Raw genomic sequence first — 15,925 nt, 5'->3', positions numbered from 1 at the left:
CAACCGCTCTTGGTCTGGGTTGGAATCCCTTGCAGAGCCCTTCATATGCCTATAGTGCCTTTAGTAATATTAGTACTTCTGTGGCAAGTTCTTAGTTAGTGTCTGTTTCCTTTTTTTTTTCTTCCCTTTACCTCTTTAAAAATGTGTTTTTCTTTACTCTTTCCTCAGTTACTTTTTAGTTTAGCGTAGGTTTACTTATCTAACTTCCCTATTCAGGGTTATGCTCAGATCCTCCGGGTTTAAGAGCTGCCTCTCCTGTTGTGAGGCCATCCTCATGAGCTACAGCCACTGACGGTGCATATGCTGTTTGGGTGAGGGGCTCATATCACAGAAGTGTACTCACTGCCTCAAATTGAAGGCATGGGTTAGAAAAGATCGTGAATTGAGAATAAAACTTTTATTAATGGAGAACTCATTGTGACCAGCCTCAGATCCCAACCCTGATACCTCTCCTCTGCAGTGGTCACCATCAGCACTGTCATCTGCTAACCCCAACTGGTCGTGCACCATGAAGAGAAAATCTACACTCTTGTCAAGATTACAAGAAATGGGCACCGAGCTCACCCACCAAGTAGCCACCTCAAAAAAAGGGTATCCCCTGTGAGGTTGGTAGCCTCAACATCTTTTCGAGGGGGACTTGACTCCTTTGACCATCCGGGTACTGAGGCTCATGGTTATACCCTTCAGTTTATTTCTGTTCCCCCTCTTGGTCCCTTTTCAGGGACCCCTCTCATGAGAGCCTGCTCCCTCAGGAGGTGCAGGGCCTTCTGCAGGTGGGAGCTGTGGATGAAGTCCTCCTAAATTTCAGGGGCAAGGGGTTTCACTCCTGTTATTTTTTTAATCCCGAAGGCCAAGGGGGGTCTAAGACCCATCCTGGACCTGCGAGACTACAACAAATATCTCAGGAAGTTGAAGTTTTGCATGGTCTCCCTGGCCTCCATCATCCCTTCCCTGGATCCAGGAGACTGATCTGGCACCGTCGGTTTAAAGGATGCTTACTTCCATGTATCTATATTCCATGAACACAAACGTTTCGTGTGCTTTATGGTGGAGACCACCCACTACCAGTTTGCGATGCTCCCTTTTGGCCTAGCAACCATCACAATTGTGTTTACCAAGTGCATGTCGGTAATGGCAGCTTACTTCAGACATCGTGGTATCAAGATTTACCTATACCTCGACAATTGGCTCATCAAAGGACCCAAGTCCAGCGCAGTGTCACTGTGCTGCAAACCACATGCCGTGCCCTGGACCTGTTGATAAATAAGCAAAAATCAACGTTAAACTCTATCAGTTGGACTGGGATTATCAGAGTGGTACTCGACTCTGCCCGAGCCAGGGCATTTCTACCACCTGATAGGTTGAAGACAATGTCAAATCTCATTGCCAGCATCTCAACACACGGCTCACCATGGCCAGGGTCTGCCTCAGATTATTGGGTCACATGGCAGCGTGCACATGTGTCGTCCGCCATGCGAGGCTCAGGCTGCGGCCCCTTCAACTGTGGCTAGCCACAGTCTGTTTCCCGTCCAGGGATCATCTGGACAAGGTCGTCACAATCCCGCGGAATTTACCTCTCTGAAGTGGTGGACCGACCCAAGGGTGGTGCTGGAAGGATGCAGAATCCATGGTCTATGGTCTCCTTGATATCGGATGCCTCTGACCTCTGGCATTGTATATAAGTTATAGGAGCTGGCATTACATATAAACGTCAGGGAGCTCAGAGCCATCCGTCTAGCCTGCAGTGTCTTCCTGCCACAGATGTCCAGTCTAGTAGTGCATGTGTTGCCGGACAACACAACCTCAATGTTTTGTGTCAACAGGCGGGGGGAGCTCACTCTCGGCCCTCTGTCAGGGAGCACTTTGCCTGTGGGACTTTACATCCAGCACACAATCTACCTGGAAGCTTCACATCTCCCTGGCGTCTGGAACATGCTGGCGAATCGCCTCAGCAGGTACTTTTTCTGTCACTATGAGCGGTTGCTCCACTTGGAGGTTGTCCGTCCACTCTTCCAGAAGTGAGGGACTCCCTGTTCTGTCTGGTAGTGAACAGGTCGACTCGGGAAGTGTCATCAGTTCTGCTCTTTCCAAGACCTCGGCAGGGGCACCCTCTCTGATGCCTTTCTCCTGTCATGGGCAGGGGATTTGATGTACGCATTTCTGCCGATTCCACTGCCAGCACTGGTTCTGCCCACTCATGGATTTGGCCATGGCTGCACCGTGACCACTGCCCAGATACCCGGACCTGCTCTCGCAGGACCACAGTTGGCTCCTGCACCCGAACCTTTCCTCTCTTCACCTCGCAGCTTGGCTGCTGCGTGGCTGAACCCAGAGGGAATGGACCTGCTCTAGCCAGGTACAGCAGGTTCTCTTGGAAAGTAGCCCACCAGAGTGACTCACCCTGGCAGAGTAAAAGCAGTTCTCCTGCTGGGCGTTGGAGCATAGCATCTCCCCCACTTGGTTGTCTCTGCAGTCTACACTGTGTTACTTGCTCCACCTAAAGCACCAAGGCCTCGCACTTTCATCCATCACGGTGCACTTGGTAGCCATGTTGGCCTTTCATACACGCATCCTGGGCCAATCGGGTTCTCTCATGAGATGTCGATGAGGTTCCTAAAGGGCATTGAACGGGTCTCCCCCAGGGTCTGGATCCCAGTACCCCAATGGGCCCTCAACCTGGTCCTCTAGGCTCACAGGCCTGCCCTTTTGCTCTACGGCTTCATATTCCATCTCCCATCTGTCATGGAAAGTTGCTTTCTTTGTAGCCATTACCTTGGTGAGGCACATGTCCGAAATTAAGGTCCTCACTTCAGAGCCTCCGTATATGGTATTCTACAAGGACATGGTCCAGCTGCGACCCCATCCGATTTTCCTGCCAAAGTGCATTACCCTTTTCATGTCAACCAGGATATCTTCCTCCTGGTGTTCTGTCTGAAGCCACAGTCCACCAATGAGGAGAGGCAGCTACATACTTTGGATGTCCGGCGTGGCCTAGCGTTCTATCTGGAGCACACCAAAGCGTTCCACAGGTTGACCCTGCTCTTTATCTTGACAGCGGATAGGATGAAGGGCCTCCCAGTGTCCTCACAGACAATCTTGAGTTGGATCACCACCTGCATCCGGACCTGTTATGAGCTGGCTCAGGTCGAGCCACCACCTATAGTGAAGGCCCACTCGATTAGAGCTCAAGCGTCCTCGGCGGCCTTCTTGGCTCATGTCCCTAACCCAGACAACGTGGTCTTCGATACACACATTCATGATGCACTATTCCATCACCCAGCAGGCAAGAGATGATAGTAGATTTGGCAGAGCTGTGTTACCTTTTCTCGCAACTGGTGTTGACCCACACTCCTTCCCCACTGTTGGAGCTTCCGGCAAGGACCTGAGGGTGGGGGGAGCCAGCAGCGCCCCTTATACTGCGGCATACATGCGCCACTCCAGAGCCAGTCCCTTTCGGATACCACTGAGGGAAAAAATTCCAGCACTGGTGCATGTGGTGAGCATACATACCACAATGGAATAGACATGAGCAACACTTCTCAAAGAACACCAGTAATGAAAAAAGGTAACTGTCTTTTCTGACACCCAGAATCGCTGCTCCCAATGGTTCACGCCTCTTCCCCAGAGATGCAACTCTTCTTCACCATCCATGACCACACCACCCTTTTCCAGTGAGAGAAAGAGAAGTACTTGGTTGTACCTTGTACTCCCCCATCATATCCAGGGGCTCCACGCAGAGAATCGTACCCCTGGTCTTTGGATATCGAGGGCAAAAGCAAACCAGGTCCTTGGCACGGGTACCTGTGTATGCAGCCCCATGTTCCTATTCCCCCACATGTGCCCTACTGGGACCCTTGGGCTGCATATAGGCCACACTTACCCAAACCGCCCAACGATCAGAGACAGACACACATACGCTCTCCAACCTCATTGCTATCTAGGCCTCCTAACCCAGAGCCAGAATTATTAGAAGAGCATGAGGAAGAAATGGAGGAAGAAATTACACCACCAGCCAACGTCTCCTCATCCTCCCTGATGAAGCCGTCATACCACCACCTCCAACATTGGCTGACAATTTTAAGCCATTTGAAGAACTTTTCTGTAGGATTGCGGACTCTCCTGATCCCACTGGAGGAAGTTAGAGAGCAACAACACAAGTTTCTTGACACATTACAGGCCTCCACATCTGATTGAAGTACCATCTTTGCAATGAGGCCTTGTTGGACCAGTTAAGGTGATCTGGCAAACCTCTGCATCGATACTATCTACCAGGAAGCGAGCAGACAAGAAGTGTTATGTGCCTGCCAAGGACATGGAGTTCTTAGTCTCTTATCCATCGTGGTCAATGTAGTCGACACGAGATGATGATGACACCACCCTAGGACAACCCCATATGACAAGGACTGGAAGAGACAAGACCTCTTCGGTCTCCAGGCATATTGTTCAGCCATGCACCATTTTCGAATAGATAACTACAAGGTACTTTTATCCAAGTCTGATCATATGAACTATTCCAAATTCAATGAATTCACTCAGTCTCTCCCAGATAAAAAAGAGAAGTCCCAAGTACTAGTGACAGGAGGACAACTCCTGGTACACATGGCGCTGCAAGCCTCTCTGGATGCTGGGGATATGGTGGCCTGGTCCATTGTGACTTCTACGGTAATGAGACGAGTCTCATGGCTTCACCTCTCAAGGTTGCCCAGGAGGTGCAGACAACTGTGGAAGATCTCCTATTTGAAAGGTCTAAACTTTTTGCTGAGCACATTGATGAATCCCTTCATTCATTAAAGGATTCCAGAGTGACTCTCTATTCACTTGCCATCTATACACCAGCACCAAAGAGAAGACAGGGTAGATATCAGTCTATCCCGAGATCTTGCCCTCCACATTTCATTCCTTAACAGCATTATGATACACAACGTAGGCGAGAGTGACCTCAAATGCAGACAAACATCAACAAAGGTGGTTATGCCCCACCCATCTGCCTCCAAACAACAATTTTGAAAATTTGGTTGAGTCCCCGAGATGCCTCCCCCGGTCCAGATGCTGTAGCCACTTGAATTAATCCATCAGTTTGGTGACTCTCTGACTTCATTCTACCCGACATGGTGGCAGATCACCTCTGACATGTGGTACTGGAAATCATCAGCAATGGGGATTTGATTTCAATTGCCAATCTATTGCTTAACAGTGCGATTAAATCTTGATTAAGTTTTTTGAGTTAATCTCATGAGTTAACTGATTTATCGACAGCTCTAATAAACCATATCGTGCGACTGGAAGCCGTAGAGCAGGTTCCATTCCAACAAAGAAGGAAATGCTTTTATTCCCACTATTTTCTAATCCAAAAGAGGTCTCCACCCGCTACATTTACCTTAGACTTGAAGAACCTCAACAAGTTTGTCAAACTAGAACAGTTCAGGGTGGTCACACTATCGACAATAATCCCAGTACAGGAACAGGAGGACAGGTTCTCAGCTCTCAAGCTTCAAGATGTGTACTTTCATATTACCATACACCCTTCCCACAAGAGGTTCCTCAGATTTGTTCTGTAGTTCAGCCATTATCAATGCAAGGTACTACTCTTTGGCCTCTCTATGGCAACAAAAGTATTTTTCCAAAGTCCTGGCAGTGGTGCTGCAAACAAGGGCTTATAATATTCCCGTATCTAGATGACTGCTTCATCAGGGCTCCATCCAGAGTTGATGCGCTCCAAGCCATAATAAAAATAACAGACCTTTTCTTGAAACTTGTCCTCCAGATAAACATATAAACATCAACACTGACACCGGTACAACAACTTGAGTTTATTGGGCCCCAGCTAGATGCTATAAAGGCCAGAACCTTCCTCACAGCTCACAGATTTTCCATAATAGTCAATTTCATTTCCACTGTGAGGACCAGAATTTGCCTACGGTTGTTGCTAGGTCATATGACGGTGACCACATTTTTGGTAAAACTTGCCAGATTACATATGTGCTGCCTCCAGGAATGGCTACGAACAGTGTACAAACCCCACAGACACAGCCTGAATAAACAGCTATTGATACCAATCAAGGTCAAGGACTTCTTACACTGGTAGACACAACCCCAGAATATCTTCATGAGGGTTCCCTTCCTTCAACCATGATGATCCTTGATATTTATGACTGATGCCTCCCTATTAGGTTGGGGAGCACATCTACAGACCTACATGGTACAGGGCAAGTGGTCCCCTTTGGAATTCACATTGCACGTCAACCTCCTAGAATTATGTGCAGTCTGCAACACATTCCTATGCTTTCTACCAATAATCGGACAAAATACCATAAGGGTAATGATGGACAACATCGCTTGCATGTTTTATATCAACAGACGGGGGGAGTGAGGTCTCAATTTCTGTGTACAGAAGCACTAAAATTGTGGAACTGGTGCATCCAACATGGTATCAACACCTCGGCTGTATACCTACCTTGACACCAGAACACCACAGCAACTCACTGAGCAGGAAGTTCTCAAAGGACATGAGTGGGAGATAGACACAAGAGCCCTACCGCACATATTCAATCACTGGGGATTCCCCAACATAGATTTCTTTGCCACACCAAAGAACGCCAGATGCCCACAGTTCTGCTCAAGCGTGGGTCTAGGTCACCAATCTCTGGGGAACTCCTTCCTCATTTCATGGGATGCACCTCTCCTCTATGCCTTTCCACCATTTCCCCTACTATTCAAAGAGTTTCACAGGATACTAGTTGAACAAGCCAGAGTCATTCTCATAGCCCCAACATGGTCACGACAAATATGGTATCCTTACCTCTTACACCTGGTGGTCTGTCCACCAGTCACCCTACAGTTGGTGCCCTACCTCCTATCACAGGATGCAGGCCAAATTGTCCACTCAGATCTAAAACTTCACCTGAAGGCATGACTCCTTCATGGTTCCAGGATACGGAGATGATTTGTTACGAAGAGGTAAAGGAGATTCTTTTAAATATCTGGTGTTCAACAACGTGCTATACTTACCTACATAAATGGAAAAGATTCTGGACTTGGTGTGACACAAAACATGTCTTAGCAATGAGAGCTCCTTTGCCACTCATCCTGGATTACACCCTGGAGCTAAAAAGATCAGGACTATCCGCAAACTCCATTTGTGTATGTTTGGCCGCCATTACTGCATTCCACTCTAAGATAGATGGTCATTCGGTATTCACCTACCCAATGACAAAAAGTTTCCTTAAGGGCCTTCAGACTCTTTACCCTGAGGTACGAGATCCCACCCCATCTTGGGATCTCAGCCTAATTTTACGCTCTGCCCACCGTTTGAATCTATGGCGACTTGCTCTTACATACATCTATCCATGAAAACAACTTTTCTCATAGTCATCACATCTGCCCAACAGGTAGGAGAAATAGGTGCCCTCATGGTGCCCTCTGTACAAAATAGGTGTCCTCTGTACAAAATCTTTTACAAAGATAAAGTCAAGTTACGAACACGCTCAAAGTTTTTACCCAAGGTACCATCCTCCTCTCCATCTAAACCAACCTATCCACCTTCCCTCCTTCTCTAAATCACATGGCAACCAGTATGAGGCCATGCTACACACCTTAGATGTAAGACGACCACCAGCCTTTTACATAGACAGAACTAAATCATTCAGAGGGTTGCTACACTTATTCCTTTCTATTGCTGAAAGATCAAAGGGATCAGCCGTATCCAAACAATGTTTGTCAAAATGGATCTTGGACTGCATCCATTTTTGCTACCAATAACACAAACTTCGGCCCCTACCTGGAACTCGTATGCATTCCACTTGCTTGCTGTCTACCTCAATAGCTTTTCTAAATAATGTGTCGATTATTGATATTTATAAGGTGGCCACCTGGAGGTCCACAGACACCTTTAGTCAACATTATACGATCACACACGACGCAGCATCAGATGCCCTACTGGGACGCACTGTCCTGTCCTTAGCAGATGGCACTCCAAAGCACCAGCCTTCCATCTAGGAGTACTGCTCTACAGTCCCCTACAGTCCCCTACAGTGAAGCACTCATGGGGACACTGCTTGAAGAGAGGGTTGCTCACCCTGTGCAGTAACTGAGGTCCTTTGAGATGTGTGTCCCTATGGGTGCTCCACTACCCCAATGGGCAATGCTACTGAAGATCTCTGATCCCAGGCACATGGACACTACCACACCTACATTGGGACCCTCTCTTCAGTTGTCTCAGCATGAATGGCTGTGACCCCAGGAGGGAGAGGAGGCCAGCTATTTATTACATTCTCCATAGCCCCCAAACTTGATACCAAGCTATGATTTTGTGAGAAACCATTTGCCCTAAGCCATATGAGGTCCCATCTGAGCTCCTTCTCCCAAAAGACTGAAATCAGTCAGGCAGATGAGTAAATCTGCTATCAAAGGTATGCCTTTGAAGAGGTAATGGGTACTCTCAACCCCTGAATGGACCACACCTCCACAGGAATTGTTAAATAGGTGGTCCTCATCCTGAGTCTGGTTGTTGTAAATCCTGTTGTGGAAGTTATGAAGAGGCAGAGATGGAGCACTGATCGCCATGGGGACTGTTTCCGTACAATTGAAGTCATTGGTATGGTGATGAAGAATTGCTTGATGAAGACTGGACAATCGAGATGCTAAAGGAGCACTTAAGTACAATAAGGCCATTGCGGAGAAACTAAATGAATTCTTTGCATCGGTCTTCATGGCTGAGGTTGTGAGGGAGATTCCCAAACCTGAGCCATCATTTTTAGGTGACAAATCTGAGGAATTGTCCCAGATTGAGGTGTCATTAGAGGAGGTTTTGGAACAAATTGATAAACTAAACAGTAATAAGGCACCAGGACAAGTTGGTATTCACCCTAGAGTTCTGAAGAAATTCAAATGTGAAATTGCAGAACTACTAACTGTAGTCTGTAACCTATCATTTAAATCAGCTTCTGTACCAAATGACTGGAGGATAGCTAATGTGACGCCAATTTTTTAAAAGGCTCCAGCGGTGATCCTGGCAATTACAGGCTGGTAAGCCTGACTTTAGTACTGGGCAAGCTGGTTGAAACTATAGTAAAGAACAAGATTGTCAGACACACAGATGAACATAATTTGTTGGGGAAGAGTCAAAAAAAAAAAAAAAAAGGTTTTTGTAAAGGGAAATCATGCCTCACCAGTCTACTAGAATTCTTTGAGGAGGTCAACAAGCATGTGGACAAGGGGGATCCAGTGGATATAGTGTACTTAGATTTTCAGAAAGCCTTTGACAAGATCCCTCACCAAAGACTCCTAAGCAAAGTAAGCTGTCATGGGATAAGAGGGAAGGTCCTCTCATGGATTGGTAACTGATTAAAAGATAGGAAACAAAGAGTAGGAATATATGGTCAATTTTCAGAATGGAGAGAGGTAAATAGTGGTGTCCCACAGGGGTCTGTACTGGGACCAGTCCTATTCAATATATTCATAAATGATTTGGAAAAAGATCCCCCATACAGTGAGGTGCCAAAATTTGCAGATGATACAAAACTACTCAAGATAGTTAAGTCCCAGGTAGACTGTGAAGCTCTACAAAAGAATCTCTCAAAACTAGGTGACTGGGCAGCAAAATGGTAGATGAAATTCAATGTTGATAAATACAAAGTAATGCACATTGGAAAACATAATTCCAACTATACATATAAAATGATGGGGTCTAAATTAGCTGTTACCTCTGAAGAAACAGCTATTGTGGATAGTTCTCTGAAAACATCAACTCAATGTGCAGTGGCAGTCAAAAAAGTGAACAGAATGTTGGGAATCATTAGGAAAAGGATAGATAAGACAGAAAATATCATATTTCCTCTATATAAATCCATGGTACGCCCATATTTTATATACTGTGTGCAGATGTGGTCACCCATCTGAAAAAAGATATATTGGAAAAGTTTCAGAAAAGGGCTTAGGAGTATGGAATGGCTTAATAGGGGAGAGATTGAGAGGCGAGATTAATAAAACTGGGACTTTTCAGCTTGGAAAAGAAATGACTAAGGGGGATCTGATTGAGGTCTATAAAATCATGAATGGTGTGGAAAAAGTAAATAAGAAAGTGTTGTTTATTCCTTCTCATACAGAAGAACTAGGGGTCACCAAATGAAATTAATAGGCAGCAGGTTTAAAACAAACAAAAGGAAGTATTTCTTCACACAACGCACAGTCAACCTGTGGAACTCCTTGCCAGAGGATGTTGTGAAGGCCAAGACTATAATGGGGTTCAAGAAAGAACTAGATAAATTAATGGAGGATTAATGGCTATTAGCCCGGATGGGCAAGGATGGTGTTTGTGTTTGCCAGAAGCTGGGAATGCGCGACAGGGAATGGATCACTTGATAATTACCTGTTCTGTTCATTCCCTGTGGGGCACCTGGCATTGGCCACTGTCCGAAGACAGGATACTGGGCTAGATGGACTTTTGGTCTGACCCAGTATGACCATTCTTATATCTTATGTCTTATGAAGTGAATGGTTGTTTTTAACTGCAGAGTATAGGAAATGTTGATGAAAATGAATGTATGGGAAATTGAAAAAAAGCCTTCTTAAGATATATGGGGTATATACAAATATATATACAAAATCTAGGTGGATAACTTCTTGGATTCTTGCTCCAAATTAGATTCTGAACCCTGCTGCTTGTTGCCATTAGAAGTGTGATGCTTTCTCCCTGGAGCAGGCAAGAGAGTCAGAAGCAGATTTTGCATGACAAAAATTAAAGCGGGAGTCTTTCCTTCAGTCTGAATCCAAAAATAGTCCACTGTAAGTTTGTGCAGTGACAGAAACATTCCTGAATCAGTCAACATTCTCCACAGACTGTCCTCCCCCCACCCCCATTTCTATTTTATTTCCAGTGACTGTTCCAAGAAAATATGAACAACCTGCCTGGAGACACAATAGCTAAAGAGTGAGAAGTTAGTGGAACAGGGAGAGTAATGAATACTCCTGTGATGAGAATGAATTTCCAGCAGAGAGGCGGGATAGGGTTATGGCTGGGAAGAGTGGGGTTGCACTGTTCTGGGAGAAGGATGGGAGAGGATCAAAGAAAAGTGAAATATAGTGAAAGATGCTGGAGTGTGGTATGTTACATCAATGGATTAGATGTCATGGATTTTTAAGGACTATATCCATGGAGGTGGTAAATGGACTGTTTTGGGGGACTTTTGTTACTTAATGTTTGCTCTACATTTTTAGTAATAAACCAGCCCCAAGGAGGAGTGTTGTTGAGGGAATAAAGCTTTTTTGTGGAGTTGTTAGGGGCTCGAGGGGGGTGGGGGTGGGGAAAGTAGGACAGCATCACAATGGGCATTAGGGTGCCCAGCCATGAGGGGGCATTTGGAGATGAGGGAATTGTTCTCTCATAAAATATTGGACATGTCCAGTGTCGTCAAAAGTTGGATGGAAGAAATTTGAAAGTTCATCACTATCCTGTGCATTGTCCTCTGGATTGCTATGTCAGAGACCACAGGGTGAAAATGACCCATGTGTGATGTGAAAGTCCATGTATTGCTTCCATTGGGTTTCAGTCCAAGGTTGTCTCATGTAGAGATGTACTATGAATACAGCTGTGGCCATAGGCCCAAGATTCCTATTCAGTCCAGGAGAAATACTGAAGTGAGAAGCCCAGACCCCTGGTTACCCCTAGCTGCTGAGAAGGGAGAGTATGTTGAGATTTGAATCAGGATGCTGTTCCTGGACCTTATTTAGAGGCTTAGCTACAATGAAGAAGGCATTGGGGAAAGGGACCTGTGTCTCAATGTCCTGGCTTCTGTTAGGATGTGGGGTAGGAGGAGGAAAAAGAAGTTGTTTTTACTACTCTACTCAGTCCCCATCCTCCTCTGTTATCAGTCAAAGCGATAAGCAGCAGGGCCATTCGGACGGTACTGTCTGCAGACTCAGGAAAATGCTATGTTGTTGTATATTGTCTGCATCTATAAAGGCTAGATACTTTACATTTAAAAATTTGCACAAATTGATATTTAGGCCCACTTCGCCAGCTGAATTCCCACTTACAAGTTGATTCTTCAAGCCATGAATTTCACGACTGATTTTCTGGCTCTCCTGCTAGTAGTTAGCTTTTATTAATTACCCCTTTAGATCTGAAAACTTACTTCTAAATCCTCCAGACTTTTTTTTGTGTGGTGTTGATTCCTGGACACCTGTATTCAAGATTATTTTAAATATAATTACCATTTTTATTATTGGTAATTCTTATAGCTAAGGTTCCCCATGTGTTTCTGTTAAGAAGGGACATTTTCGATTGCTTATAAATTTCCCAGTTTTATCTTTGTAGTTGAAAATTGGTATGATTACTTTGGAGTCAAAGTATGATTTTTTTTTTTTTTCATAAAATGTCATCAAATAGTTGATCCATTATTTTCTAGCATGGAAGGAGTGAAAAAAGTGCAGTTTTTCGTGCGCGCGCGCGTGTGTGTGTGTGAGTGAAGACTTAGCACCTTAGGTGGAGACAGAAAAGTGGCAGCAACTTAGAACCTTACTTGATTTGATTTAATGAAATACGTTTTTTAAAACTTCATGGCATGTACACTGACTTATATCTGATAAAATTATCTGTGTTTTATAAGTAATGCACATGCATTCAAATATAAACTGAGATGATATGCGCAGATACATAATGATGAAGAGTAGGGTTCAGAAGGAGTTCTGGCTCTTTGCATGGTATAGATGAAGGTGGATATGGCTTCTTTACATACAGCAGGTGAGCATACATTTGGAGGAAGCACAGCCTTTCACAACACATCATAGGACAATTGCGGTATGTGAGGCAGGTGCACAGTAGGTTTAAAATGTTTTTTACGTAAATTCATTTTTCGTTTTAAAAGTAAACCTGTTTAATTTTACATTGGAAAATTATTTACTATAACAAGATACGCTGAGGCCTAAACTAACTATAATATATTAAAAAAAAACAGGAGTACTTGTGGCACCTTAGAGACTAACAAATTTATTAGAGCATAAGCTTTCGTGGACTACAGCCCACTTCTTCGGATGCATACAGAGTGGAATAAATATTGAGGAGATATATATATATATATATATACACACAGAGAGCATAAACAGGTGGGAGTGGTCTTACCAACTCTGAGAGGCCAATTAAGTAAGAGAAAAAAACTTTTGAAGTGATAATCAAGATAGCCCAGTACAGACAGTTTGATAAGAAGTGTGAGAATACTTACAAGGGGAGATAGATTCAATGTTTGTAATGGCTCAGCCATTCCCAGCCCTTATTCAATCCTGAGTTGATTGTGTCTAGTTTGCATATCAATTCCAGCTCAGCAGTGTCTCGTTGGAGTCTGTTTTTGAAGTTTTTCTGTTGTAATATAGCCACCCGCAGGTCTGTCATTGAATGACCAGACAGGTTAAAGTGTTCTCCCACTGGTTTTTGAGTATTATGATTCCTGATGTCAGATTTGTGTCCATTAATTCTTTTGCGGAGAGACTGTCCGGTTTGGCCAATGTACGTGGCAGAGGGGCATTGCTGGCACATGATGGCATATATCATATTGGTAGATGTGCAGGTGAATGAGCCCCTGATGGTATGGCTGATGTGATTAGGTCCTATGATGATGTCACTTGAATAGATATGTGGACAGAGTTGGCATCGGGGTTTGTTACAAGGATAGGTTCCTGGGTCAGTGGTTTTGTTCAGTGATGTGTGGTTGCTGGTGAGTATTTGCTTTAGGTTGGGGGGTTGTCTGTAAGCGAGGACAGGTCTGTCTCCCAAGATCTGTGAGAGTAAAGGATCATCTTTCAGGATAGGTTGTAGATCTCTGATGATGCGCTGGAGAGGTTTTAGTTGGGGGCTGAAGGTGACAGCTAGTGGTGTTCTGTTATTTTCTTTGTTGGGCCAGGATTTCAATAATTTCCATCCCACCATCAACCTCAGCCTAGATCAATCCACACAAGAGGTCCATTTCCTGGACACTACTGTGCTGATAAGCGATGGTCACATCAATACCACCCTATACCGGAAACCTACTGACCGCTACACTTACCTACATGCCTCCAGCTTCCATTCAGGACACACTACACGATCCATTGTCTACAGCCAAGCTCTAAGATTTAACCACATTTGCTCCAATCCCTCAGATAGAGACAAGCACCTACAAGATCTCTATCAAGCATTCTTAAAACTACAATACCCACCTGCTGAAGTGAAAAAACAGATTGACAGAGCCAGACGAGTACCCAGAAGTCACCTCCTACAAGACAGGCCCAACAAAGAAAATAACAGAACACCACTAGCTGTCACCTTCAGCCCCCAACTAAAACCTCTCCAGTGCATCATCAGAGATCTACAACCTATCCTGAAAGATGATCCTGTTCTGCTATATCTTAGTGACAGAAAGAAACTCACTGTTTTAGTTTCTCAGTTTATTTTAGTTTATACTTGTGGACAACATGTGAAGTTGGATATTTTTAAGTAAATTACATGGGTATGTGTATAGACATATTCATCTTTTTCTTTTTTATAGGCTAAAGCTTTAGCTTCTGACATGGCCACAGCCTCACCAAGATCTGATACCAGTAACAACCATAATGGAAGATTACAGATGCAAGTAACTAGTAAGTAATAATCTGTGTATTACATATATTAATATGTGGCCATTAGCCCAGAAAGTAGTCTTTTTCACGGTAAACAATCCTTTGTATCATAAAAACTGTGTAACCTTTATTGATATAGACTGAGTTTGAGGGCAGTCTCAGAAAATATTATCCCATGTCACTCAAACTTATTTACTTATTACTAATGTATAAATATCTTGGAAATAATACAAATTAGTTTCACAAGACATTTAAAAAGAAAATCGAGGCTAAAAAGAAAAGCATAAAGTATTGTAGTATAAATCAGGATATTTTGATTATTTTTAGCAGGGTTTGTTTACACACTTGTAATGTTCAAAGTATGCTGTCTTTGTGCGGTCAGCAAAAATGAAATGATCATAGAATATCAGGGTTGGAAGGGACTTCAGGAGGTCATCTAGTCCAACCCCCTGCTCAAAGCAGGACCAGTTCCCAACTAAATCATCCCAGTCAGGGCTTTGTCAAGCAAGGCCTTAAAACCTCTAAGAATGCAGATTCCGCCACCTCCCTCGGTAACCCATTCCAGTGCTTCACCATCCTCCTAGTGAAAAAGTTTTTTCTAATATCCAACCTAAACCTCCCCCACTGCAACTTGAGACCATTACTCCTTGTTCTGTCATCTGGTACCATTGAGAACAGTCTAGATCCATCCTCTTTGGAACCCCCTTTCAGGTAGTTGAAAGCAGCTATCAAATCCCCCCTCATTCTTCTCTTCTGCATACTAAACAATCCCAGTTCCCTCAGCCTCTCCTCAGAAGTCATGTGCTCCAGCCCCCTAATAATTTTTGTTGCCCTCCGCAGGACTCTTTCCAATTTTTCCACATCCTTCTTGTAGCGTGGGGCCCAAAACTGGACACAGTACTCCAGGTGAGGCCTCACCAATGTCGAATAAAGGGGAATGATCACGTTCCTCGATCTGCTGGCAATGCCCCTACTTATACAGCCCAAAATGCCGTTAGCCTTCTTGGCAACAAGAGCACACTGTTGACTCATATTCAGCTTCTTGTCCACTGTAACCCCAGGTCCTTTTCTGCAGAACTGCTTCTTAGCCATTCGGTCCCCAGTCTGTAACAGTGAATGGGATTCTTCCGTCCTAAGTGGAGGACTCTGCACTTGTCCTTGTTGAACCTCATCAGGTTTCTTTTGGCCCAATCCTCTAATTTGTCTAGGACCTTCTGTATCCTATACCTACCCTCCAGCGTGTCCACTCCTCCCAGTTTAGTGTCATCTGTAAACTTGCTGATAGTGCAGTCCATGCCATCCTCCAGATCATTAATGAAGATATTGAACAAAGCCGGCC

The 15,925-nt window shown here is 44.5% G+C and overlaps 1 protein-coding gene across 3 annotated transcripts in view; it reads left to right on the top strand.

Annotated features, from left to right (window-relative positions):
* Positions 1 to 15,925, top strand: part of WWP1 (WW domain containing E3 ubiquitin protein ligase 1) — a 145,801-nt gene that overhangs the window by 22,120 nt on the left and 107,756 nt on the right. For all 3 annotated transcript variants that reach the window (XM_054017546.1, XM_054017547.1, XM_054017544.1), the window contains exon 2: positions 14,517 to 14,607. In XM_054017546.1, coding sequence (XP_053873521.1) covers positions 14,538 to 14,607 — 70 coding nt within the window. In that variant the 5' untranslated portion in view covers positions 14,517 to 14,537. The remainder of the gene's footprint in view (positions 1 to 14,516; positions 14,608 to 15,925) is intronic.

The sequence above is a fragment of the Malaclemys terrapin genome, chromosome 2, assembly GCF_027887155.1.
Source record: "Malaclemys terrapin pileata isolate rMalTer1 chromosome 2, rMalTer1.hap1, whole genome shotgun sequence".
Taxonomy (NCBI): Eukaryota; Metazoa; Chordata; order Testudines; family Emydidae; genus Malaclemys; species Malaclemys terrapin.
This window is presented reverse-complemented; position numbering and strand designations above follow the sequence as displayed.